This window comes from Panthera onca, chromosome F1 (genome assembly GCF_046562875.1).
Source record: "Panthera onca isolate mPanOnc1 chromosome F1, mPanOnc1 haplotype 2, whole genome shotgun sequence".
In the NCBI taxonomy this organism is placed as follows: Eukaryota; Metazoa; Chordata; class Mammalia; order Carnivora; family Felidae; genus Panthera; species Panthera onca.
In genome coordinates, this window is record NC_138355.1 from 20,782,692 (window position 1) to 20,809,784 (window position 27,093).

The following is a 27,093-nucleotide window of genomic DNA, read 5'->3' on the forward strand; positions in this document are numbered from 1 at the left end:
CTGTTATTTGCTTCCTAACTTTCTACCACAATTCCAATGGCAGGGTCGATACAGTCTCTCCTCCATCCTCCACATGGGTACCCCAGTAAAAATTTTAAAATCTAAATCAGTTCCTGCTCAAAACTCTCTCATGACTTTCTATCATATTTACACCTCATTCATGTGTCAGCTTAAATACTGCCTCCCCGGAGAAGCCAGACTATACAAACTGACATAGAATCCTATTGCCACCCCATAATGTGCCTAGTTTTTCTTCCTAAGGTACTACTTATATGCTTTGTACTATTACTACATCATGTATTTGCTTGTTTGGTATCTCTCCCAATCTCACACAGACACCTACCGAAAGGTAAACTCCAATAAAGGGCAGGGAGTCTGTCAACCATACTCCCAACAGCTAGAACAGTGCCCAGCGTATTGGAGGCATTCAATAAAGAGAGCCCATTAAATGAATATAATACTATATTGTCACATGTTAATAAAACCCATCTGTAAGAAACTGAATAATAAAGACATGGACACAATAAAAAGAAACGCTACTATTAAACAAGAGAGGACAATGGGAATTGTCAATTTATTAGTGAATATTTTGTGAGATGACAATTTTTGCTTACCTGCATACACTCACGTAATATTCCACTGACAAAGATCCCATATATTTCAGAAAGTGAACATTAAACTTAATGATAACAATATCCCACAGAATGAGTCATTCCCAAGTGTTTTAAAGAAAATAAAATATAAAGGAAAAAAAGTTGAATAACACAGCTAAAGTGACTCCAGAATCAACTTGAACTCACAAGGATTCTCCACAATGGTTAATGAGGAAAATATCAAATATCCCAGGAACCTTCATTCATTAGAACATTCCTTGTGCCCCTTTCCCCTGCCTATCATACCAAATCAGATATAGAGTTTTCCTGAACTGACAGAGGTTTTGAAGGGTAGTGTAATTTCTCATACTGGCACTGAACAGCCTGATAACCCACGTGTTCTCCTGTAACTATCTGTCTGAAAAGCTTCCACTGGACCATTATCCTAAGTGGACTGGCAAGTTAAAAACATGTAAAATTGCTCTTCCTTTGAACAATTCAAGCAAAAAAGTTCAAGTTCAAATTTCAGGTAGTACATATTTCATCCACTAGAACTTTAGAGCTAGAAGGAACCAGTGACATTTACTATATTTCACAAATACGGTCAGTCATTACTGCTACTCTATAACCTAGGGAAACCATCACAAGCAAAACCAATACAATCCCTGGTCTCATACAGCATATAGAAGAAAAGACAAATTAACAATAGAGTGTTATGAAGAAAATACCAGGGAGATCTAAATAACAGATTTAATGCCCTCATTTTCAATCTGGGGAAAGTGATGTACCCAAGAAAATTCAACAGGTCAGGGGAAAAGCCCAAGGTTTTACTTTATAACTTTTTCCCTAATATTACCTACCATTTCAATTATAGATTTTTAAGGTCATCTGATTTTAATTTACAAGATGTTTAAAGCTACTATTATTTCAAGAAATTCACCAAACTTTTAATCCAACAGTGAATTCATAATATTACTTTATTCTACTAACTATTCATGGCATGAAAATTCAAAGCATTAAAGAAACAGATGGGCCATCTGAATCTCATTTCTACATCGTGACCAAAAGTAATTTCTCAGGGGTTTTGTACATTACACAGAAAAGGCTTCCAAGGACTACTACCATATGTGCATTTTGCAACATAAATCCTAAGTAATTACAAGTTTGAAGCTTTGTACCTGTGTGATGGAGAAGGAGCTTCAAATTGAGGCACTGTGCTATCCTCACTGACAGGAGAGTACAAGCCGCTCATTTCCTGAAAGCACAATTATCTGAGTTATAGGAGACACTCCAAACAGAAGAAGTGTAAATCAAAATGAGATATATCATATTCCTTTCCAATCCCAGGTTTTATTAGTCCATTTTGTCTGAACATCCAAATTTCTCAAAGCTTCCTCTCCTCAGAGTACAAAAGTAAGAATATTTAAAAAGTTAAGAGATAGCCTTTCTATGGTACACATTCTTAAAGAACTAGAAAGTCTTTAATAAATATTGTTCATGCCGAATTAAGTCACCAAATGTAGAAATGGTCAAATGTAAATATTTCAGATGAGATGTACAGTATACGATGTGAACAGTGAACAAGCTAATCATTAATCCAAGTGAGAATCTACTGATTAATATTAAGATACACATGACAGTATGGTAACTGGATCATTAGGTTCAGCTCTCTAAGTAGAGAAAAATAGGATGTGCCTACTTTAAAAATATCCCTGCAAATATTAAGAAAAGTAACTGTCCTCTTGACTCAAATATTAGCTTTTTGAAATAATGACTTAAATTGTAACTCATTAACTCAGAGGAAGAAGACTCCTAATTAACTATTATTGCATAAGTTATGTACCTCTAACTCATACCAACAACCAGGCCTTTTATTATGTGCTCTTTTGATTAATGGAAAAGCAGCAAATTTCAAAATGCCACTAAAGATACATAATCTGACAGAACTACTTCTGTATAATCCAAACTCAGTTCAATCATGCAGCCAAGCAAGGGACATAAATATAGGAGTAACAAGTTAGGAATGTCACGTGGGATACCGAATTTCCACAAAATATTAAACTCAAGATCATTTCACATGTTCTACATATCAGCAAAAGAAAATTACAACACATGTGAACAATTTAAAACATACACTAAATGTAAATGTAGCTGCAGAAAATAACGTCACATAATAGCCTATGACCCTCCAAAAGGTCCTCCGATGGATTTCCATAAGTAAACTGTATTATACTATAAATGCCTAACTATTGTCCCTGTGTTCTCCTAACTCTCTGTAAATTAACCTTAGCACGGTAGATACATAAAGAATTATTTACTTAATAAAAGAAGAAAATTGTGACATCATTTTAATAATAACCGAGGGTTTTGTGGGAGTTAATTTAAGTTACTATGATAGCATACCAAGAAAATTATTTTTTTCAATCTACCCAAGAATAATTATGGCAATAAAACAGTGAAAACAAATTTAGAACACATTTTATCATAAAGTGTTCAGAATGATTCTTCTATAAAAATGCACTCTGAATTAAAACTAAAGTAACATCTGTTACTTTCAATACAATGAAAACAAATCCCATAAATTCAAGGCAGTAATTTAAAGGAAAAGGGACAATTTCATGAAACTGAAAATTGCTAGAGATGTGAGAAATTCTTGGTCTCTTACTTCCACTCTTTTAATATCCTCTTCCAAAACACTCAGCTCCTTCTGGATCTGTTCCAGTTGCTGCAGACAAAAGAGAGAGGGGGAAAAAAAGCCTAAACCAAACCACACTGGCATCACCATGATCATAAAATAACTTCACATTTGGAAAATAATTCCTAGAAAACTGAGCACTAATAGGGATTGCAGGGATGAAAAATTGCAGACAAAAAGAGCTGAAAGTTCCATGTTAAAAAGTAAATGTAGAGACTTAATAATTAAGAAAACACAATTCTGTACTTCTTTAATGCAACACGGATTGACTTTATACAGACTTTATTAAGATACAAATGAACAAAAATGACAATGTGACTTAATAAAAATATAAAACGTCCAAATACTTTCGAATTACCTCATTTGTTAGTAGTTAATGTCAACATGTCTGTTGTTAACCCCATTTTAAAAATAGAAATTAGTTTCATAGAGGTTAAATCCCACCACCCAAAAGCAATCACAAGTTAGCATCTTAACATTTCCTTCCCTCTTAAGCATGTTTTTTAATTTTTAAAGTATTTTTTATCTTCTTTTTTAAGTTTATTTGTTGGGGGGGGGGGGGGGGGCAGAGACAGAGGGATAGAGAGAGAATCCCAAGCAGGCTCCACACTGTCGGTGCAGAGCCTGATGCAAGCCTGAACTCACAAACCATGAGATCATGATCTGAGCCAAACTTGGACTCTTAACCAACTGAGACACCTAGGTGTCCCTCAAGCATTTTTTTTAAAACATGTTTACAATATTTAATCTTTGATATCTTACCCACTGCATCATAACCTTTTCCCATGCCATTAAAATGCAAACATTTTAACTGCTAAATCACATTCAACAATATATTTAACCATTCTCATCTTACTAGAGATTTATGCTATTTGCCTGAGTGATTCTGGAACATGAGCCTGCATTTCAACTTTTATTAAAAGATTATTAGGGGGGCCTGGGTGGTTCATTGGGTTGAGCATCTGACTTTGGCTCAGGTCATGATCTCACAGTCTATGAGTCTGAGCCCCACATCGGGCTCACTGCTGCCAGCACAGAGCCCACTTCAGATCCCCTGTTCCCCTCTCTTTGCCCTTCCATTTCTTGCTCTCTCTCTCAAATAAATAAATAAATAAATAAATAAATAAATACTTTTTTTAAAAAAAGGAAAGATTTTTAAAAAAAATATATTATTAAAATGAAGTTAATCAAAAAACAAAATAGTTAGGAAGGCTTCATTATGTTAAACTGCTTTCCAGAAACACTACACAAATTTATATTCCTACCACCAGTATATATAAGCGACTATCTTAATCTAAACCAAATAAACAGAACCAATTTTTAAAATGTAAAATAACAAAAATGAATACTTCTACTTATCACAAGATGTGAAACAGGTTCTACTGCACATTAGGAAAATGAAAAGCACAGAAAAGCTAAATGACTTGTCCGAGATCACTCAGAACGTAAGTGGCAGAACTGGTGTTCAAATCACAGCAGCTCTCTTGCTCCAGAATTCATGCTGTTAAACCATTAAGCTATACTATTTCTTGAAAACAGTACCTCATTATTTAACCTTTTATTTCTTTAATGACTGGTAAGGGTAAGCAGACTTTCAAGGTTTTATTAACATTAGTACCTTCTCTTCTGTGGCAATACATACATAATGGGTAATATAATTGATAACTTACTGCTAATAAACACTGAGAAGAATAGGATTTAGAAAACTATAGCCCTTGCCCTCATGGAACTCAGTCCAGGGGAGAAATAAACAAGTAAGCCAACAGTTGAAATAGCGTAGGAAACATGATGATGATGGTATGCACACAGAATGTAAGAGAAGGTTGCTCCTAACATAGATGGAAAACTGGGGAACAGGGGAGAGGCAACTGGGTAAGTGAAATTAGATCTGAAATCAAATGAAAGGCTGAACCTTGAAGGACTAACAATTCTGCTAGGGAAAGCAGGGAGGAAAGAGAAAGATCTAAAAGCTATGATAAAGGAGAATAATAAATCTGAAGCTATGATAACGAATAAAATCACCCAATGTCAACCAGTTTGGTCAGCAGAGATGAGGAAAAAACGACATGGTAGGGAGAACAGCAATGTTTAAGAGATGGGCAAAGGACGATGGAGCAGCCCTGCACGAACTACCGTGAAATGCAAAGCGGCAGCCACACAACCCGAACACAAGACAGCATACTACCACAGAAACCATGGAGGAGTGGGGGGTGAGTGTAAAAAAATAATTAGCGTTTGTCAAAAGCTTTCAACTCTTCTATCCACCGTAATAAATTTTTCTCCACCCTAAAATTTTTCACTCAATACTCCCACCTTAACTGAAACCTTGCTCTCCCCCCAAAGACAAAGTCTATCTTGGAATTCTTTCAAATAAACGCTGATCAACTGATAAATACTCACACGCCCCATGCTTCACAGGGGACTTACCACTTCTACTGCATATCATGCCCATTTCCAATAATCAGTCTTCTACTCCAAACCACTCTGTCTGGTTCAATCTAAGCAGCCAAATCACTCTAGGGATCTTAGCCTTCTATAAACAACCCAGTCACTTCCTGTCATCACTGACACCTCTTGTCTTTTGCCTTTTGGTTCATGCATATTTTCAACTCCAGTGATCTTAAGCTCTGATTCGACAAAGCATCCCATGGTCATCAATTAACCTTTATCATTAATTACCCTGAAATGTTCCACTCTTCAAATCTTTATTTAAACAAATGCTAGGGGTCTTTAGTATGAGCGCTTTAAAAATTAAATTTAGGGTTACCTGAGTGGCTTAGTCAGTTAAGCGTCTGACTTCAGCTCAAGTCAGATCTCACGGTTCGTTACTATGACTCCCACATTGGGCTCTGTGCTGACAGCTCAGAGCCTGGATCCTGCTTCAGATTCTGTGTCTCCCCCTCTCTCTGTCCCTGCCCTTTTAGTACTCTCTCTCTCTTTCTCTCTCTCTGTCTCTCTCTCTCTCAAAAATAAATAAGCATTTTAAAAAAAGTTACATTTAGGGGCCCCTGGGTGGCTCAGTCGGTTAAGCGTCCGACTTCAGCTCAGGTCATGATCTCGCGGTCCGTGAGTTCGAGCCCCGCGTCGGGCTCTGTGCTGACCACTCAGAGCCTGGAGCCTGTTTCGGATTCTGTGTCTCCCTCTCTCTCTGACCCTCCCCCATTCATGCTCTGTCTCTCTCTGTCTCAAAAATAAATAAACGTTAAAAAAAAAATTTTTTTTTAAGTTACATTTAAAAGAAAGATGAGGGGCGCCTGGGTGGCTCAGTCACTTAAGTGTCCGACTTTGGCTCAGGTCATGATGTCATGGTTTGTGAGTTCGAGCCCCACATCAGGCTCTGTGCTGACAGCTCAGGAGTCTGGAGCCTGCTTCAGATTCTGTGTCTCCCTCTCTCTCTGCTCGTCCCTCACACTCTGTCTCTTTCTAAGTAAAATAAAGATTTTTATATATATGAAAAATGAAAGTAAACATCTACAATATCAACATCCAAAGATAGCCAACATCACTGGTAGGATACATAACATACAATAACTAAGATCAAATTAATAATTCTCATTCCACTTTTGAACTTGAAACACCAGAAAAAAATTCCAATATCTCCTGAAATCCCAAATTATTAAACTCAATAATTTATTATTATTAAACTCTGAAGATAATGTCCCATCCTTTTAGTATCCCAAAAAGCTCTGGCTGGATAACATACATATTATTATATATGGATGATGCTATATATGAGGTGAACTACACAAAACTGCCAGTGTTCAACAATTTTTACTTCCAAAACCAGTAATTTCATATGGTTCAACTTAAAAAAACTATCACACTAGAATAAATATCCTGAGTATATATCATTTGTTCTCCCTGGAAAATGGGAGAATTTTTGTTTTAAGATTTTAATTATACTCTACTTTTTTTTTGAAGACAGAATAAGTTCACAGACAATCAAAAACCTGGGAATATAAAAATAAAAATATTATAAAATCTAAAAATAAAACTAAGGTACAAGTGCTGCCCTAATATATACATGTAGAACATAAAACAAAATGATGTAACCTACCTATGTGAAAAAGCCTGAAAAAGTATCAAGACAAAAAAAATTTTCAAGATTGGAGAAATGGAAATCACTTAGCACATATTAAATCTGCGACATTTACATTTAATGATGAGATTCTGAAGGGGTTCAGTTAACTTACTGGGGCACTACGATACTGTGATTTATAGTAAGAAATTCATAATTGGTCTTATTCGGCTCCTGGACACAGCTCCTAAAATGCTTGATGGTAAGTGTCCTTCTGTGTGCTTAATGACATGACTGGTGGCTGGCGCTCCTGTAGAGCCTCCAGATGAGGGCTGGTTGCCAAGGGAACCAAGTATATAATTAGGTTGGGACTTTCAGCCCACTACACCATGCCCAGGTAAGGGAGAAGGACTGGAGATTGAGTTTAGTCACACCTTTGCAATGAAGCCTCCAAAAAATCCGCTAACAGAAGGTGTTTGAAGGGCTTCTGGTTTGGTGAACACGTGGAGATGCTGAGAGGGGGTCACACCTGGAGAGTGTATGAAAGCTCTGGGCCCCTTCCCATCTACCTTGTTCTGCACATCTCTTGTATCTGGCTGCTCCTGAGTTGTATCCTTTTATAATGAAGTGGTAACCTAGCAAGTAACTGTTTTCCTTAGTTCTGCAAGTTATCAAACCCAAGGAGGAGGTCATAGGAACCTCCAATTTATAGTCAATCAGAAGAACAGGTGACAAGGTGAACTGCAATTTGCATCTGAAGTGGCATCTCAGTCTTGTGGGACTGAGCCATTAACCTGTGGGATCTGAGGCTAACTCCAGGTAGACAGTGACAGAATCGAATTGCACTGGAGGACACCCAGTTGGGTGTCCACAGAGAACTGAAGAACTGCTTATGTAAGAATCACTCACATATATGGTAGCCAGAAGTATGAGAGCAGAGTGATAAGGGAAGCAAGTATTTTCCCATCAGGCAACAATGCAAGACACTACAGTAATAGAAAAGAGAAGAAAGACACAGGACAACAATTCTAAGGAAATAGAAAAGAGAATTAATCTAAATTCACCCTTCAAACATGTTTTGTAACTGGGAGCAGCAGGATCTAGAATAAAAGTATAAATCAGAGTTGAAGAATGTTTTGGTGATATGGAGAAAGTCCACAAAGATAAACTACCATTACCTGGATGAAAACTGATCACAAATTGGGAATGATATCCAAAATCAACCCTGGATTGTATCATCATGAGTTTAGGGATTACTAAAAATAATAATAAATACATATGATGGAGAAATGCTTGAAGCTCAGTCTTAAACCTGTATTAAGGCACTTTCAACACAGCATGATGTACCAAAACCCAAAGAAAATTTAAAGAAACATTTAAATTTAATAAGTGAAGGTTAAAAAAAAAAAAAAGTGAAGTTTCAGAATCCCTTAAGACTAAAATGTAAAAGAATTCAAAAATAAAGAGCCCCCTTTTACAGACATTTGCTTTGCGGCTTATAGATGTCATTTGTACTGAGTTACTGACCTACACATGATTTGATAAAAATATGCTAAAGTGTTAAACTTAATGTTTAAACTTTGTTTTTTAAAAGATAATATAATTAGAATAAATTGTAGCTGCCAAGACTATTTCAAACATCTGACATTTTCAAATCTGAAAAAAAGAATACTGGAACACTTTCAGGAAAAAGAAAATGGGTGAAAAACGAGAATAGCAAATTTTCATGTACTATATATAAAAACTATAATGAGATACCAGTGTATACCTATTAGAGCATCAAATCCAGAACAATGACAACATCAAATGCTGACAAGAATATACAGCAATAGGAGCTCTCATTTATTCCTGGTGGGAAAGAAGAATGGCACAACCACTTTGGAAGACAGTTCGGCAATTTCTTTAAAAAGTAAACATAATCTTAGCATGATTCAGTAATCATGCTCCTTGGTATCTACCCAAAGGAGTTGAAAACTTATGTCCACACAAAACCATATTTATAGCAGCTTCCTTCATAACTGCTAACACTTGGAAGGAACCAAGATGTCTTTCAATAGGCAAAGTGTAAACATTATCACATTCAGACAACAGAATGTTATTCAGCATGAAGAAATGGGCTTTCTGGGTTGTAAGGGTGGCTCAGTCGGTTAAGCGTCCGACTTTGGCTCAGGTCATGATCTCACAGTTCATGAGTTCAAGCCCCACACTAAGCTCTGCACTGGTGGTGCAGGGCCTGCTTGGATTCTCTCTCCCTTTCTCTCTCTGCCCCTTCCCCATTTGTGCACTCTCTCTCTCTGAAAATAAATTTAAAAATAAACTTTAAAGAAGAAATGGGCTTTCAAACCATGAAAAGACATGGAGGAAATTTAAACACATATTACTAAGTAAAAAAAGCCAATGTGAAAGGCTACATAGTGTTTAATTCCAACTCAATGACATTCTGGAAAAGGCAAAACTAAGGAAACACTAAAAAATCAGCGATTGCCATGGGTTGGAGATAAGGAATGGGATGAACAGATGGAGCACAGAGGAATTTAAGGGCAATGAAAATACTCTGTATGATACTATAATGATGGATACATGTCATTACACATTTCTCCAAACCCACAGAACGTACATAACCAAGAGTGAACCCCAAAGTAAACAACAGACTTTGGGTGATTATAACATGTCAGGTTCATGAATTTTAACAAAGATACCCTCTGGTGAGGGATATTAATGGGGGAAGCCTTTGCACATGTGAGGGCAGGGGGTATATGGAAAATCTCTGTACCTTCTCACTTTTGCTGTGAACCTAAAACTTCTGTAAAGAAACAAAGTCTTTAAAAATATATGGAAGACGTGGTTACACTTATTCTAAGAGTTATTACCAAAAACAAAGCAAATTTAGCCATATGAAGTACAAACTAAAGTTATACCACCACCCCATAAATATACACATACTTAATACATAAATCCTATAACAGCAGGCAGGCTTAATTATAAGCCTTCATTCAGCCCCCTGATTGTAATTTTTTTTTTTTAAGTTGAGAAGAAAGCATAGAACAAGCAAGACAAAAAAAAAAAAAAAAAAAAAAAAAAAAGAGAGAGAGAGAGAGAGAGAAAGAAAGAAAGAAAAGAAAAGAGAAGAAAAAAGAAACTGGACCACAGGTGACATATGGAGATGGCTTACTTAAAAGCAAATGTAGGGGTGCCTAAGTGGCTCAGTCAACTAAGCATGTGACTCTTGATTTCGGCTAAACTCATGATCTCAAGATCCTGAGCTCAAGCATTGCCCTCCTCCCCCCAGCACCCCACCTTGAGGCTCCAGGCCCAGCCTGGAGCCTAATTAAGATATTCTTCCTCTCTCTCTCTCTCTCTCAAAACAATTTAAAAATTAAAATGTTTTTAAAAAAACAAATGTAAATAGATATCAACACCAGTACTGTGTGATAAGTTACAAATATAAGGTAATATCTACAGCAACCCTTAAAAAATGTATACAAAGAAATGTACTCAAAACCATTATGAATAAATAAAAATAAAATTCTAAGAAGCATTCAGATAACCCTTAAGAAGAAAACATAAAAAAACAGGGGCACCTAGGTGGCTCAGTTGGTTAAGCGTCCAACTTCAGCTCAGGTCATGACCTCATGGTTCATGAGTTTGAACCCCGCATCAGGTTCTGTGCTGACAGCTCAGAGCCTGGAGCCTGCTTCTGATTCTGTGTCTCCCTCTCACTCTGCCCCTCCCCTGCTCACACTCTGTCTCTCTCTCAAAATTAAATAAACATTAAAAAAAATAAAAGAAAAACAACAATAACAAAAACCGAGGTGCCTGGGTGGCTAAGTCAGTTAAGCATTAGACTCTTGATTTCAGCTCAGGTCTTGATCTCAAAGTTCGTGAGTTTGAGCCCCGCATCTGGCTTGCTACTGTCACTGCAGAACCCACTTTGGATCCTCTCCAGCCCCTCCTTAGCTCTCTCCCAAAAATAAACATTAAAAAATACATACATATATATATATATGTATATATATATGTATGTATTTAAAAAATAATAATATAAAAAAATGAAATAACAAAAACCAACACACAAAGGAAACATAAAACAAAGAATAAAATGGTAGGCTTAAGCCGTAACATTTCCATTAAATGTAAATGGTCTAAATATACTAGGACTGATTCCGGAGGAGTGGATAAAAAAAACTCTTGCTATCTTTAAGAAACTCACCTCAAATATAATTATTCAGTAATTCATGTAACAAGGAAACAAAGACTCAGTAAAGATGCAGAAATGTTTTGCTACACATTTAACAAATTTTACATTGCAGCATGCAATTGCAGAAAAAAGTCTTTTTCAAAGACAAATCTTTCAAAATTTAACCAACAGGTGAGAGTGCAGATATCATATTTAATATCTGGAGGACATTAAACACCAACTATTTACTGATAAAACACCATCTATTTACTGATAAAAATAAATAGGAATAAAACACCAACTATTTACTGATAAGAATGTAATTAAAACAGCAATCAGTAACAAAAAGGCAACAAGAAAACTCCAATGTCCAAGTAATAATTTCACTTCTTTTTTTAATGTTTGTTTATTTCTTTTAAGAGAGAGAGAGAATCCCAAGCAGGCTCTGTGCTGTCAGCGCAAAATCTGACACGGGGCGTGATCTCACAAACCCTGAGTTCGTGATATGAGCAGAAATCAAGAGTAAGATGCTTAACCTACTGAGCTGCCCAGGAGCCCCCTAATAAATTTACTTCTAAATAACCCATAGGCCTAAGAAAAACTGTAATGAAAATTAGAAATTCTCTTGAACTAAGGAATAAATAAAATACCATACTGAAATCATCAGATGCAACCAAGGAAAAATTATGGCCTTAAATCCCTATATTAGAAAAAACAGTATGCATAATATGTACATCCAAGTTAAGAAATTAGAAAAGGGATAATAAAATAAAACCAAAAAAGTAGAACAGTAGAAATTATAAAGTGCATAAGTTAGTCAAATGGAAACCAAAAATAAAAAGAGAACAGAAACAAAGCCAATAGTTGGTTCTTTTAGACAGACAGACTCATAAAACTGGCAAGAGTGAATCAAGAAAAAAAAAGGAAAAGGGAAAGCAGCAGTAAGCAAAGTCAGGAATGAAAGTTATTACTAAACACTCTGGGAGGCGTTCAAAACTTAATATTAAGACCAACCTTACACCAATCCATTTGAAAATTTAGATGAAACAAACAACTAGAAAAAGCATAACATGTCATAGGTGATATTTAAAACAAAAACTGAGCAATCGTAACTGTTGCATAACAGTTATTCTGTTATTCTGTAAGAGAATAAGCATAACTGCATAAGCACGTTGTGTTGCAGTAACTAATCAATAGTTTAAAACTTTCTGCAAACAAACAACAAATCCAGAGAGTTTCTTCAGTAAAATCATTAAGCATTCAACAAAAATATCCTCCCTAGACTACACAAACTCTTCCAGAAAACAGAAGGAGGGTACATTCCCAAACTCATTTGATAAAATAACAAACTTTATAGCAAAGCTGGACAAGATCAGCATAAGAAAAAACTTATAGGACAATCTCACTAATGAAAATAGATGTAAAATCCTAAACAAAGTATCAGCAAACCAAACAATACAGAAGAGGATATACATCATGGCCAAGTTTGGTTTACACTAGGAATGCAAGTAGGGCAAACAACCATCCTGGGGTGGGGGGGGGGGGGGGGGCGGTGCCGGTTCCTAGAATGTAGAATGTTCAGTGATAAAACTAGAACATGCCTGGGCAAATCAGGATGGATGATCACCCTAGCTGCAAAGCTAATTGACCCTTTTATGTTAAACCAATTTAATTATTCACATTCATAGAATGAAAAAAAGTATCATCTCAGATGCACAAAAATTTTGGAGAATACTCCATCCCCACTAATGATTAAAGGGAAAAAAAAAAGTCCTCTTAGGAAACTGGGAATAGAAATTTACTTCCTTGAACAATAAAAAGTACCTACAAAAAAACCTACAGAAAACATCATACCTAATGGTGACACGTCGAAAGCTTTCACTTTGAGATCAGCACCAAGACTAGGATGCCCCGCTATCACCACTTCTATTCATCATTGTACCGGATGTCCTAGCCAGCAGAGTAAGACAAGAGAAATAAATAAAAGATATAAGGATCATAAAGAAAGAAACTAAACTGTTAATACTTGCAGATGACGATGTGTATACAGAAGACATAAAAGAATCTACAAATAAATTATTAGAATTAATAAGAATTTAACAAGGTTGCTGGATAAAAAAATTACCTATAAAAATCAACTATATTTTTATGCACCAGCAACAAACAGCAAGAAACTGAAATTGAAGACACAGACATTGTTTATAATAGTATAAAAAAAAAAAAATTACTGAAGAGCTAATAAATCTAAAACAAAGGTGTGTAAGAATTCCCTAAAAAATATCCAAATTGTGAAGGACATTCTTAAGGACCTAATTATATACAGAGAAATCCTTCATTCATGGGTCAAAAGCCTCAATATTGTATATGGATATACTCTCCCAAATTGATCTACGGAGTCAAAGTAATCCCAGTTTAAAAAAAAAAAAAATCACAGCAGGTTTACCATGTAAATGTACCAGCTGGTTTTAAATTTTATATAGAAAGGGGTGCCTGGGTGGCTCACTCAGTTGAGCGTCCGACTTCGGCTCAGGTTATGACCTCACGGTTCGTGGGTTCAAGCCCCGCGTCCAGCTCTGTGCTGCCAGCTCAGAGCCTGGAGCCTGCTTCAGATTCTGTGCCTGGAAACACAGCATCTGCCCCTCTCTCTGCCCCTCCCCCACTCACGCTCTGTCTCTAAAAAATAAAAAGTTAAAAACATAAATAAAATAAAATTTATATAGAAATAACAAGAGCCATAGATAGCTGAGAATTTCCTAAAGAACAGTAATTTAAAGTTCTAGTATTTACCACAACATAGTTCTGCAAAAAGATAGACAAATAGACCAGTGAAGCAGAAAAGAGAGCTTAGAAATGGACCCTCACATACATGGACACATTATGCATGACAAAGGTCGTGCTTGAGAGCAATAGGAAAAAGATGGACTTAATTAAGGATGCTTGGACAAATGGGTATCCATATGAAAAGTTGCCTATCCTTCACATTATACATGATAATCAATTCCCAAGTAGATTATAATCTGAATGTCAAAAATAAAAATAAATAAATAAAGCTTCAAGTACTTAATATGGCAAAATGTCCTCATGACTGCAGGTGGGAAATTCTGTATCTAACTCAAAAGGTAGGGAAGACCAATAACTCTAACTCTATTAAAAACAGGGGCACCTGGGAGGTTCAGTTGGTTAGGCACCTGATTCCTGGACTCTTGATTCTGGCTCAGGCCTCAATCTCATGGTTCCTGGGATCAAGCCCCAAGCGGGGCTCTATGTACTGAGAGCGTAGAGCCTACTTGGCATTCTCTCTCTCCCTCTCTCTTTCCCCTCCCCTGCTGGTGCTCGAGCTCTCTCTCTCAAATAATAAACTTAAAAAAAAAAAAAATAGAAACTTCTGTTAGTCAAATGACATCATTAAGGTAATGAAATAAGCAGCCCAATTAGATGGGAGAAAATATCTACTAAAGATAGAGATAGAGAGTTCAAAGAATTTTTATCTAGAATATATAAACAACAAACCATTAACAAAATTAACTAAATAGAAAAGATGCAAAAAACTTTAAACAAGTACTTTACACATACACAAAAAACCCAATCAGCCAATAAAAAACATAGTTTAACTGGTGCTCAACCTCATTAGTCATTAGAAAAATGCAAATTAAAACTACAAAGAGATAGCAATACATATTCCCCAGATTAGCTAAACTGAAAAAAGTCTATTGTGATACCGATAGACTTTTGGCAAGAATACAGTGCAGTAATAACACACATGAAACACCTGTAGGAAGAGTAACTAATACAACTACTTAAGAAAAGTTTGTTATCTACTAAGTTTGAAGATATATTTTGTCCTATGACTCATCAGCTCCACTCCTACATACATACCAAACAGATATACATGCATATATATGCCTGGGTACATACATAAGATAGTAGCACTGTCTGTGAATAGCCCAAAACCAAAAACAACTCCAAAGCCCATCAACCACAATGGTTGAATGCGGTATATTCAATTAATAAAATACTATGCAACAAAACTAATCTACTATAGCCATATACAATATGGACGAACCTTAAAATTGAGTCTCAGACAAGAACAGAAATAAACAATACATGCTGAAGTAAATCTTTTGAAGTTCAAAAAAAGAGAGACTCATAAATACTTAGGCATCAAAATAATAAAGAAAAACAGGGAGGTGATTAATTATCAGAATACTGACCCACTTAATGGACAAGGGAAAAAGCAACAATCTGGAAAGGTTAGGCAGGAACCTTTGGAGTCCCAGCAATAACCTGACTGTTTAATCAGGACAGTGGTTACATGGATGGTCATTCTATAAATCTTTAAACTGTAAATTTGTTTATGGATGTTTTTACTTCATATAAAAACAATATAAAATTAATTCACTGGAACTCCAAACAAAACCAAAAAGAAACCCAAGACTTACTTATCAAAACTGTCTACTCCTGAGACCAATATTACATATGTTAACTAACTTGAATCTGAATTAAAAAGAAAAAAAAAAAAAAAGCTACGGCAACTGAGTGGCTCAGTTGGTTAAGCATCTGACTTGATTTCGGATCAGGTCATGATCTCAGAGTTCATGGGATCGAGCCCCACACTGGGTTCTGCGCTGACAGTGCAGAGCCTGCTTGGGATTCTCCCTCCCCCTCTCTCTCTCTGCCCTTCCCCAGCCTGTGCTTGCTCACTTGCTAGCTTACTCTCTCAAAATAAATAAACATTTAAAAAAAAAAAAGAATGAAAAAAAAAAAAAGCTGTCCTATTTCAGTAAATTAAACAGGTACCACAAATGTCCAGAAACACATTTTGAATTTTTTTTAAATATTTTTAATGTTTATTTTTGAGAGAGCAAGAGAGAGAGAGAGAAAGGCAAAGAGAGATAGAGAGAGAGAGAGAGAGAGAGAGAGAGGGAGAGAGGGAGAGAGAAAGCGAGCCTGTGTGTGTGAGCAGGGGAGGAGCAGAGAGAAAAGGGTACAGAGGATCCACAGCAGACTCTGCCCTGACAGCAGGGAGTCCAATGCAGGGCTCAAACCCATGAACCATGAGATCATGACCTGAGCTGAAGTCAGATGCTTAACCGACTGAGCCACCCAGGTGCCCCCAAAAGTTAAAACTAAGTCAAATGAAATATAAGGCAATCATTTAAACGCTGGTACAAATTTGACTTTTACCTTAAACCCAGGGCCCTTTTGTTCCATCTGACCATGAAGAAAGAATAACATGTTCATTTAAATATATTTACTTATTGGGGCACCTGGGTGGCTCAGTTGTTCAGCATCCAACTTCTGACTTCAGCTCAGGTCATGATCTCACAGTTTGTGAGAGTGAGCCCCACCTCGGGTCTTTGCTGACAGAGCAGACCCTCCTTGGGATTCTCTCTCTCTCTCTCTCTCTCTCTCTCTCTCTGCCCCTCCCCCTCACTCACATGCATTCACACTCCTCTCTCTCTAAAAATAAATAAAAACTTTAAATATTTATACTTATCAAATGCTGTGGTAGGCAGAATCTAAGCCTCCAAAGATTCCCACTTAGTATTCACACCCTTGTGTTAATTACCTCTCCTGCTGTAGGTTGGACCTAACGATTTGCTTCTAATGACCAGAAGATAGTACATATGCTGGAATGTAACTTCCAAATTGGAGTGACTGCTGTCTTCAAAACGTTCTTTCCTTCTCACTTGCTCCCTCTGAGAGAAGCCAGCAGCCATGTAGTAAGCAACCAATGGAGAAGTCCATTTGCCATGGTATCAGTATCCCTTTCCAACAGCCAATGGGTGAGCCTGGAAGGATTCCTATCCCAGGCGAACTCTGAGGTAACTGCTACCCTGGCCAACATCTCGACAGTAGCTTGCTAGAAACCCTGAGCCAAGGCACTCAGCTACATTGCACCACGATTCCTGACCCAAGATATTAAATGTTTAATGTTTCAAGCCATTAAATTTGATGGTAACTTGTTACACAGCAATAGGTAACAAATGCAAACGCCTACCATGTGTCCTCTTAATATCTGAAAAAGAGTCAGTAGGGAAAATTAACTCAAAAACGAAAAATTAAATGTAGGATTCTAATAGCCCTAAAATACTAGCAAGATGTGATATTGAAGCAAATAAGTATGTTAAATCTGAAAAGCAGATTTAACTTCTTAGATTGGTATATATAAATATCTAAACCAACGTGCATCATGACCCCAATAAAAGTTAAGTATAAGATCACAAAGTTAATTTTCAAAGTCTGAATGTTAATCTTAGGAAAATAAATTCAAAAGTAGTACTCTGCCGCCTGGTCAGCCTATACTTTGATTGAATAAGTTCAAGTATAAATTACACAACAGGACATAAGACCTCTAACAACAATACTCATTTTGAGGATTAAGTATGCAAATATACTTCATAATATATGTGAAAAAATATAATCACTTCATTCTGTGGGTACTAAATTAATCAACTAAATTCCTAGACTAAAGTTTCTTATGATTACATATCACTACTGGTACCTGACTCCAATTATGGAGAAATTTATGAAATTCAATCAAAGTAACTGATAAATGTTTAAAGTCTATTGACATAGCACTAAATTTTCAAATGTTTTAAACTTTGTTAACCTTGCTCCTCAGTGTCTCTTACATAATTAAACCTGAAATACTCAAAGCATGGGCACAACAACAACAAACAAAGAAAACCAAAATGTAGTAATAACAATATAATCAATGCACAAAATAGATATCAATATCCAGAAGTACTCAGAACTAGTGCACTTCAGAGTTAAATTGCCCACAGTAAGAAAATATGGTTCAAAATGGAAAAAGAAATCATTCAATCACAAAGATCAATCTAAAGTCAAACTATAAAATTCTACAGTACAATTAACCCAGACATTTAATTGCAAAAACACAGAAACACAGATACTAAGAGCTATGGATCAAAAGCGGTATCCTAGAAGGTACTATTAGAGGCCCTCAACCACCACATCCGAGAGAGGAAAAATTACAATCACAAGGATGAATTATTTACTAGAAAATAATTTTCTGTTGATCTCTCCCATTTCTGAACATCCTGTCATAGCTTTAGTTCCAAATTATCTTTTCAAGGATGTTTCTACAGCAAACACAGAAATAGTGAATTTGCCTGTGACAGAGGGCAGATTTATTTTCTGATCAATATGATAAAAATAATATCTCCCTGCAGGGCAAAGACTAGATATGTTTGCCAGAGACCCTTTTAAAAGCCTGGGATTTCTCAAACTCGGGGTTCCTTTGTTGTTACATAAATACACTGTATGTGCAGCACTCGCCTGAGCGCATCTCTACGACACCCTGGTGAGACTTGAGGTTCAGAGAAAACATACAAACATGAAGCAGGTGCACCATATGTGCCCACAATAAAATCCTCTATCTCCAGCCCAGAAGTCTCATGTAACTGACAGCACAAATGAAAGTGTTACAGGCTAACTTGTGAGATTGCTAGTAAGGTAATAATCTCAGGATCTTCACAGTTTTTTTTAGAGTTATATACTGTATCCTTTTATTACCTGAGACATTTTAAAATCTAACAATTTTGTTGCAAGCATTAACAGACCCCTAGAAAAGCAGTGAAAAACCAGGGTCTAATAAAAACCTTAAATAATTCAGGACACAGGGACTCCTGGTGGCTCAGTAGGTTAAGCGTCTGACTTCAGCTCAGGTCATGATCTCATGGCTCGTGAGTCCGAGCCCCACACCAGACTCTGTGCTGACAACTCAGAGCCTGGAGCCTGCTTTGGATTCTGTGTATCCCTCTCTCTCTGCCCCTCCCTGGCTCACACTTTGCCTCTTTCTCAAAAATAAATAAACATTAAAACAAAAACTTTTAATAATAACTCATGACACAGATAATGACCAGCCATTTACTTAACCCTCAGACACCCTCATGTTTGGACTGCACACTTAATTGAGTCATTTACTCATTCATTATCACGTAATTCCTCATGTACTTAATCCCATGTTCAATGAGTTTAAAGTTTAAAGCAGAAAGAAGCGTATGTATGAAACTACTGCAAAACAATTTCACATTCTGTCTTAAAAAGTTGGGAGGTATGTATGCGATATGAAAAACTATCACTTTTCCAAAGAATTTTCTATGGCAAAAAGATGTTGAGTGTACATATTAAAGTAATAATTTTATTTCCATATATCATAAAATTTTCAGCTTTGCTACGCAACGTGTGGTCCAAGGACCAACAACATCATCACCTGAAGCTTCCTAGAAATGCAGACTATGGGGCTCCAAAACACACCCCCAATCAGAACCTGGATTCTAACTATCTTCAGGTGATTCTTATGAAGATCAAAGTTTAAGTAGCCACCAAAAGAAAAAAAGAGAGGAATAAATTTTAAATTTATAATGAAAATGTTTTTGTTAATAGACATATTAAAACCACAATTATTAGCTCCGTAAAGCTTAAGTTTAAGAAAACAAGTGAAAAACCAGATAAAGAATATTTAGCTATCAACAGTATCATAGTACAGGAAAATCCAATTGGAACAAAGTAAGAAAAAGTAAAAACAGATATCACGAATAATCGAAACAAGGAAACATCAAACTAAGATAATGTAAGGTTCTGACAACACACACTAACCATACTTCATCACAATAAAAACATCTCTCTTTAGTTTCAAAAACAGATGGCCTAGAACTGAGCACATAATAGACATTACATGTATTTTCTAAGTGAATAAAAAAATCTTACTTAGAAATCTTAAAATAAAAATATAAGAGATTTGAGGACAGTTCAGAATTTAAATGTAGAACTCCTTTTTGAAGTTATATTGGCATTCTCCCCATAATACAGAATTTTGCCTTTGATTTTCCCATATTTTGTACACGTGTGAAATGATTGAAGAATTTTATAAATGTCAAATGAAAAAAATCCTGATTATAAGATTATTAATAAAAAGTTACCTTTTAGCTATCCTGCATGACATACTTTCCAAGTTCCAAACAGGCAGCTATGTTTTTGCCTGTTTTTCCCCCCAGCATACATTTCTGCCATAAGAAAAATACCTAAGACTTTATTATCTAAAGTTCTGAAGTTCTCTTTTCAGGGTGTCATTTGATAATTCTATTTTCTGTTCTTTAGAGCTTTGAGGTAAGTCACTGTATTCAATCCTACAGAAAACTTTTCAGTACATCTCCAAAAAGGGATTTTTAAAGTACCAATTTGTAGGGGTACCTGAAGGCTCAGTCAGTTAGGCATCCGACTCTTGATCTTGGCCCAGGTCACGATCTCAAGATTCATGGGATCGAGCCCCACATAGCCTGCTTGGGACTCTCTCTCTCTCCCCCTCTCTCTATGCCCCTCCCCTGCTCACGTGCTCTCTCAAAATAAATAAACATTAAAAAATAATGATAAAGTATCCAAAGAAAGTAAAAAATAATAAAAATGTTTTAAAAATAATAACAAAGTACCAAGTTCTAAAGGTAAAAGTTAAAATAACAAAGCATAAGGAAACTGCCTACAACTCAAAAGCCTTTTTTAAATGTTTAAATAAACTTTTGAGCATGAAATGCCTTTACAAAAATGGGCAATAATAGGAATAGTCAACAGTAAATGAAACATTATGTAAAACATACAAAATAATATACCTCTCTCTTATTTCTTCTTGCAACCTTGAGGAATTCCATAAGGATCTGTAGTTGGGCTGCATGTGATTCCTATAACAGAAAATTATAATTGTTCTTTTAAAAACATGACTATGAGTTCAAAGTTTTCTTTAACACTGCAGTATAACCAGTATGAAACAACTTCATGCATCCATTTAAATCAGCCTATAACTTCTATTAATCAGTTTTCTCATTTACTAACTGGCATTTTTAAAAAGAAGCCATTTCCCCAAAACTAAAACTCATTTTAAGAAACAGGGGTTTTAAATTACATTTCTCATCTATCATACTGAAAAAACTACTTACAGAAAATGGCAATTCTGTTATCTGCCCTAGCATTCTCTTCCAACCAAACTAAGAGAACGCCAAGACAAAAATCATAGTGGATTCAACACAGTTCCTGGAAACTAAAATCACTTTCTCCAAAGGCAGAATAATATTTGGGAAGGAATTCATACCTTTTAGAAATGAAACTTACTATTTGTGGCTATTACCTACTCACACAAATGTGAGAATATATGTCCACAGAGAATTTCAGTCAAAAATCAAACATTCAAGAACAAATATTTTAATATAATCAAATGAAGGAAGAGGTAAATAATCTGAATTGTTAAGTGAAACAAAGATGTAACAGATAAAAGATAATTATAAGCTTGACAGTTTCTGGGTATAAAATATAAAACTGCAAATATTTATCTGTTACTGTTAAAACTCACACAAAGAAACAAGGAATTCCAGGTGAAACTGATGAATGAATATATGTAAAAAGAGCATCAAAAGCTAAAAATGGAATGAGATAGTTTATTAACAAAGGTAACTCTAATTTCTTATATATTTCAAAAGAAGAATAATAAAGACCAGAAAATCACTTCCAAATCAAACAAAAATAAATAACAAAAAATAATAAAACTTTCATTTACCTTGTTATGCAACAGAATTGTCTGGGGGCATTTGTTAAAACAAATAGGGACAATTATATTTGATTCTGTTACTCTAGAAAATATTCCAAGAACCTTTGTTTCGCAAGTCTCCAGGGACGTCTGGATGGCTCAGTTAGTAAGGCAACCTACTTGATTTCGGCCGTGATCTCAGGGTCTTGGGATTGAGCCTTGCACCCAGCTCTGCACTGAGTGTGGAGCCTGCTTAAGATTCTCTCTCCCTCTCCCCCTCCCCGCCTCTCTAAAATAAAATAAATAAATAAAACCAAGTCCCCAGATGATAAGAATAAGCCAGTCAAAATTTGACAAATCCTTAAATATTATACATATCACGAAAAGGCATGGCCACCCACTCCCAGAGTCTATCCCCTATAAGGAGAGGGTTCTTCATATTTTAAAGGGTAAAAGGCAAAACAGATCAATGAAATGTTTAAGTCAAGACAATAAGGACAAGAGAGAACAAATATAAAGAAGCAATCACATTAGGATATTCTGATTAACATAACTGAATTAATGTCTCACAAGTGAATAAATTTTTAAAACATAGTATCATGAAAATTTTAAAGTGAATTGTTTTCCTGCAAAACAAAGTGGTATTTACTAAACCTTAGACACATTCCTGAAAAGTTGAACTATCACACAGAACAAACTCATCAAGGCTCTGTGCCCCAACACTGATGACAAATACCCTTCTGCACCCTTCTTAGGACTTTTTTATACCGATTATCTATAACTGTCAACAGAGTATTTGGCTAAAGAGCAAAGACCACATCTTTATACAAAAAGAACATACACAGCCAAGACGGTTGATTCATTTGCAAAGGATGTATACAAACTATCCTCAAAATACTAAGTTTGAATACTTTGCTTCAGTCTATCAACTGGAACATGTAAAGTAAGAATGCAACTGATCTGTAGAAAGCTTTTCTGTAGAAAGAAGAGGGGGAAAATCCCCCAAAGCCTCAAGGTCAAGGAAAACTGGGACCAACTAAGAACAACAGGAATTCAATTCAACAAATGGCACCTCTTCTGAAATTTAATCTTCTTTAAAAGTATAATTTCGGGGCGCCTGGGTGGCTCAGTTGGTTAAGCATCCGACTTCAGCTCAGGTCATGATGTCGCAGTTCACAAGCTCGAGACCGGCATCGGGTTCTGTGCTGACAGCTCAGAGCCTGGAGCCTGCTTTGGATCCTGTGTTTCCCTCTTTCTCTGCCTCTCCCCCACTAGTGTGTGCGTGTGTGTGTGCGTGCGCATGCATGCTCTCTCTCTCTCAAAAATAAAATAAACATTAAAAAAAGTATTATTTCAAGAAAGGAGATAAATGGCAAATTTCTGAAACTGTAATTTCATATGTAAATACAAAAGAAAAATAAAGGAAACAGAAGATTAAAATAAGAATGCTTAAAAATGTGAAGAATAGGGGTGCCTACGTGGCTCAGTAGGTTAAGCACCTGACACTTACTTTTGGCTTAGGTCATGATCTCATGGTTCATAACATTGAGTTCTGCATCCAGCTCTGCACTGGCAGCACGGAGCCAGGCTGGGATTCTTTCCCTCTCTTTCCCTCTCTCTGCCTGTCCCCTGCTCATGCTCTTTCTCTCTCAAAATAAATAAATAAATATTAAAAACTTTTTTTAAAAAACAATGCTTAAAAGACTACACTGTATGTTAGCTAACTTGATAGTAAATAAGAAAGAAAGAGAGAAAGAAAGAAAGACCAGAAATATTACATTTTCCCAGGAGTCAAGGCAGAAAAACCTTAAAATACACAAACATCAGGTATAATACTCAACAAAGGGTGGAACTTTCCCCAATGCTCAGTGAGAAGGAGAGGAGTGGCAGTTGCCTGAGCTGTGCCCAGCAATGTGCCCCTTCCCACCTCCCCACCCATAGTAAAAGAGGGGCACCTGGGTAGCTGAGTAGGTTGAGCGTCCGACTCTTGATTTTGGCTCAGCTCACAATCTCCCAGTTCATGTGATCAAGCACCGTGTTGGGCTCTGCTCTGACAGCATGGAGCCTGCTTGAGACTCTGTCTCTCCTAGTCTCTCTCTGCCCCTCCCCTGCTCACGCTCTCTTTCTCTTTCTCAAGATAGAAAACTAGCTCTGCAAAAGAATGTGATTTGCAACAAATATGAAGGCTGAGGTTGTAGGAAAGGAGTGGCACAATGCTGTCCCAATTACCAACATACTGGGATGCAAGTAAGAATCCATCAGATAGGGAGCACCTGGGTGGCTCAGTCGGTTGAGCTCCCAACTCTGGATTTCGGCTCAGCTCATGGTCTCAAGGGGCTCACGTCATGATCTCAAGGTTCGTGGGATTGGACTCTATGCTGACAGCATGGAACCTGCTTAGGATTTTCTCTCTCCCTCTTTCTCTGTCCCTCCCCTGCTCACTCATGCTCACAGGCTCTCTCAAAATAAAAAAATAAACTTTTTAAACAGAAAGAAATAAAGTTTTTTTTCACCAGATGGGACCTGGAATGGCTCAACAAATTCAATCTGTGTGCACAGAGTGATAGGACCATGGGAAAGGGATCAGACCTAAAGACAGATGTAAAAGCTACAATGGGAGGATGATAGTTCAAGAAAAGAAGATTCTAGAAGTTCATATTGACAAAGGCATGAAAGGTGGCCAGAAGATAACATTCCATGGTGAAGGGAGACCAAGAATCAAGACTGGAACCAGAAGATATCATCACTGTTTTAGATCAGAAGGACCATGCTGTTTTCACTGGACAAGGAGATTTTTTCATATGTATGGATATACAGCTGGTTGAAGCACTGTGTGGCTTTCAAAAGACAATATCTACTCTTGACAACTGAACCACCGTCATCACCTCTCATTCCACATGAGACCATCAAGCATGGAGATATCAAGGGTGTGCTAAATGAAGGCAGGCCAATTTATCGTAGGCCATATGAAAAAAGGTCACCTAATCATCACATTTAAGGTAAACTTTCCTGAGAATGGCTTTTTCTCTCCTGACAAACTCTCTATACTGGAAAAACTCCTACCTGAGAGGAAGGAAGTAGTAGAAACTGATGAATTGGACCAGGTAGAACTGGTGGACTTTGATCCAAATCAGAAAGATGGCACCATTACAATGGAGAAGCACATGAGGATGATGAACGTCCTCCTGGGGGTGATGCTCAGTGTCAGACCTCTTAACAGGGCTGGTGAATAACACTGCTGGCATGCTCTACGCAGTAGCGAATAAGTGAAGAACCACAATCATAGCTCACTACTTCCTGTTGTTTTTAATATTCAACTATAGTAGTGTTTTAAAAGTTAAATGAAGAGGGGCACCTGGGTGGCTCAGTCGGTTGAGCGTCCGACTTCAGCTCAGGTCATGATCTCAAAGTTTGTGGGTTCAAGCCCCACAACAGGCTCCATGCTGACCGCTTGCTCAGAGCCTGGAGCCTGCTTCAGATTCTGTGTCTCCTTCTCTCTCTGCCCCTCCCCTGCTCATGCTTTGTCTGTTTCGCAAAAATAAATAAATGTAAAAAAAAAAATTTTTTTTTAAGTTAAATGAAGAATAAACTCAAATATAAAAGCTCTGACTTTGCTGTATGTATGATGACTTCAGTGTACAAGATAAATCTGTTTAGCACTTGTTAAAACTACTTTTTAAACCCCCCGCCCCCAGCATTTGTTAGGCCATACCTTGTAACTGATTTCAGTTCTATGTACATGAAACAGATTAGACTAAAATGCTAAGTGTATGTATTGACTTCAGCGTATGACCAAGCTATGAAGGTAAGACTTGTACTTCATTGGCAATCAAAGAACTTGATTTGTAGAAGCGTTGGTCTGTAGTTATATTAAGTGGGATTCAATATGATGCCTCTACATTTATTCTATTGCCTGAACAGTTACTTGAAAAAGGTATGCTATGTAATCTGGCCTCTGGTACCAGTGATAGAAAGGACACCTTTCTAAAGAAGGAGTTTACTGCTGCTTGAGGGCCTGCACTCGTACAATGGCATTCCCTTCTGCTGTGCCATCTTTTTCTTTTTTTATATATATATACACATATATATATCTCAGTTCGGATTAAGCTTTTTTTTCCTTCTCTTTGGACCATGATAAGCTTCAGAATAATGACTTCGGCAGCAGGGAAACAGAGTGAGGAGACATTCATGGAGAAGTTAATTTCCATGTATGAGATAGGAAGGTGTCACTTTAAACGATTTAACTAATGCTCCAAGTAACTGTAATTTAATGTTGCTAGCATAGCAAATTACAATGAATAGCTTTAATTGTAGGTTTAAGAGTCATGTTCGCAAGCTTAAATCTGGATATCAGAATTAAGCAATTCTTGAAATGTATGAATGTTTCCTTAATATACTGATTACAAAGCAAAAATAAACAAAATGAATACTCAAAAAGTTTGCTTTGGTGGGGGGGGAGCAAAATTAGCCTACATAGAAATATCCTCTGTGTCCATCAATGGATGAATGGATAAAGAAGATGTGGTATATATATATACAATGGAGTATTACTCGGCAATCAAAAAGAATGAAATCTTGCCATCTGCAACTACGTGGATGGAACTAGAGGGTATTATGCTAAGCAAAATTAGTCAGAGAAAGACAAACATCATATGACCTCACTCATATGAGAACTTTAAGACACAAAACAGATGAACATAAGGGAAGGGAAGCAAAAATAATATAAAAACAGGGAGGGGGACAAAACAGAAGAGACTCTTCAATATGGAGAACAAACAGAGGGTTACTGGAGGGGTTATGGGAGACGGGATGGGCTAAATGGGTAAGGGGCATTAAGGAATCTACTCCTGAAATCACTGTTGCACTATATACTAACTAATTTGGATGTAAATTTAAAAAGTAAAATAAAATAATAAAAATAAAAAAATAAAAATTTCCTCTGTTACCACCTAATAAAGCTTAAAAAAAAGATTCAAAGGAATCCAACTATTTCCAAGTAACTTGTGTCAGAACAAAGCTCAGGAGTGTATAAAGTAACAGGAAAAAAAACCCAGCACTAAACAAAATGAA

General features: G+C 36.5%; 1 protein-coding gene and 1 pseudogene across 8 annotated transcripts in view; one reads left to right on the top strand and one right to left on the bottom strand.

The window, feature by feature from the left end:
- Window positions 1-27,093, bottom strand: part of COP1 (COP1 E3 ubiquitin ligase) — a 260,298-nt gene that overhangs the window by 180,886 nt on the left and 52,319 nt on the right. For 6 of the 8 annotated variants that reach the window (XR_014136418.1, XM_060643574.3, XM_060643573.3 and 3 more), the window contains exons 6-8: window positions 21,116-21,184; window positions 3,259-3,318; window positions 1,772-1,848 (exon numbers count right to left, since the gene is read on the bottom strand). Coding sequence is in view for 7 of the 8 variants with exons in the window: in XM_060643574.3 (XP_060499557.1) it covers window positions 1,772-1,848; window positions 3,259-3,318; window positions 21,116-21,184 (206 nt within the window). In the remaining variant the exon portion in view is untranslated. The remainder of the gene's footprint in view (window positions 1-1,771; window positions 1,849-3,258; window positions 3,319-21,115; window positions 21,185-27,093) is intronic. The other 2 variants (XM_060643577.3, XM_060643576.3) reach the window with 1 other exon arrangement.
- Window positions 21,715-25,240, top strand: LOC132686890 (dnaJ homolog subfamily A member 1 pseudogene; annotated as a pseudogene).